At 35.5% G+C, this 1,649-nt stretch overlaps 1 protein-coding gene across 1 annotated transcript in view; it reads right to left on the minus strand.

The window, feature by feature from the left end:
- Positions 1-900, minus strand: part of LOC127158189 (ribonuclease inhibitor) — a 29,592-nt gene extending 28,692 nt beyond the window's left edge. The window contains exon 1 of the mRNA XM_051101341.1: positions 832-900. Within this exon, the coding sequence (XP_050957298.1) occupies positions 832-900 (69 nt within the window). The remainder of the gene's footprint in view (positions 1-831) is intronic.
- Between the last annotated feature and the right edge of the window lie 749 nt (positions 901-1,649).

Consider the following 1,649-nt stretch of genomic DNA (forward strand, 5'->3'; position numbering starts at 1 on the left):
AACAATTTTAACAGCCGAGTGTAAACGAGAATTGAGTGCAATGAATTATATTTATACACCATGCATATACATCGATGGTAGAAACAGAATAAACGTCTCCACACTGAACAGCCTACTGTTTATTTCAGTAAATGGAGCAGGGGTTGTCTCATTCCCTGATGATCCTTGCACCGGAAAGTAGAAAAAAAAACACAGAAGTGTGTCATCAAAGCAGAGTGTTTAGTCTGACAAATAAGCATAAACAAAAAATATTTGTTGTAGCCATTTAAGAAAGTGTTTTTATTTTATTTGTGTTTAAATATTATTTGTTTGTGTTTTCTTTAGTTTAATTTGTTAATTAAGAAAGAAACTTGTAAGCGTCATAAAATTGGACGGCAGTACGCCGGAAGAAAGGGAGTGGGACAGATATAATTTTTTGGCTTGATGTTTTGGTCTTTTGTCTCGGCCGCGGAAGCATGGCAGCGGGCTTTGTCTTGAATGCACTTCAAACCTTTTGTTTTTCGTAGAATCCCTTCTTTTTCATTTGTTATAATTTGTATCTTAACTTTAATATAATTCTGTTGGTAAATTATCTTTCGAATAAAACCAGAATGCTGAATAAACATTTCTTGGAATGAAGTGCGTTCAAGACAAAGCCGCTGCCATGCTTCTGCGGCCGAGACAAAAGACCAAAACGCTATTTATATTTTATGTTCACAGCACTGTAGAGCACAGCTATACAGTTAATTTCACTTTATTTGAGTAATTAAAAAGGATTTGTTCATGAATGAAAGCGTTTCAAAACATCCCCCCTCTGGTTTTTCCACAAATCACACCCTGGGTATAATGTACATCCAGCTCTCCAGGACATCCAGTTGTTATCACAGAATAAACCGACAGGTTGATCAGGACTTGTATCATCCTGAAGGGGTTTATTCTGTGATAACAACCGGCTGGATGTGCATCATCCCACTTATTATATTGTTTCTTGCCTCATAAGTGAATGATTAGACACAAATTATTGATTTGAATTGAAATATTTTTTAGCTCTTTAAATGCAAAGCTTCCACAAAGAAAAACAGTTCCTAACAAACTACTGTGAACCTGGAAGTTCAGACAAGACGGACATTGAAGACATAATGTACAGTCGCTGTATGAATGTATATAAAACTGTTTGTACACAGCAGATGTTTTCCAGATGAAGTGATCTTTAACAGAACGTACGTGTGCTATCTGGGGTTGTATCATTAATTACACATCTTTTCACCACATAAATAAAGATGAGGACATACAATGTTATTTGAGAAGAAAACCTTTTAAAAAGACAAACCCTGTGTCAGAAATCACCCCCATACGCTTAAATAGGGCACTTTTTGAGTTGACAGACATTTTTGGTGGTGTCCAAAACCGTAGTGGACATTATCGAGTGCACTCATTCAATCCCACAATGCACAGCAGCAACTATGTACAAATGACAGTGATTTATGCTCAATGGATAGAGAAATGCTTGCCACAGAGTACAGCGTAATACAATACAGATATAAATGAATTGTAAATTGATTATTAAATTGTTTAATTAGGTTTATACATAATTTCCATGACAGAGTTGAAGATAAATCCTTTCATACTGGAGCTGCCAGTTTCAAATGATTATTAAACAGCAGCACAAA

This window comes from Labeo rohita, unplaced genomic scaffold (assembly GCF_022985175.1).
Source record: "Labeo rohita strain BAU-BD-2019 unplaced genomic scaffold, IGBB_LRoh.1.0 scaffold_138, whole genome shotgun sequence".
NCBI classification, from domain to species: Eukaryota; Metazoa; Chordata; class Actinopteri; order Cypriniformes; family Cyprinidae; genus Labeo; species Labeo rohita.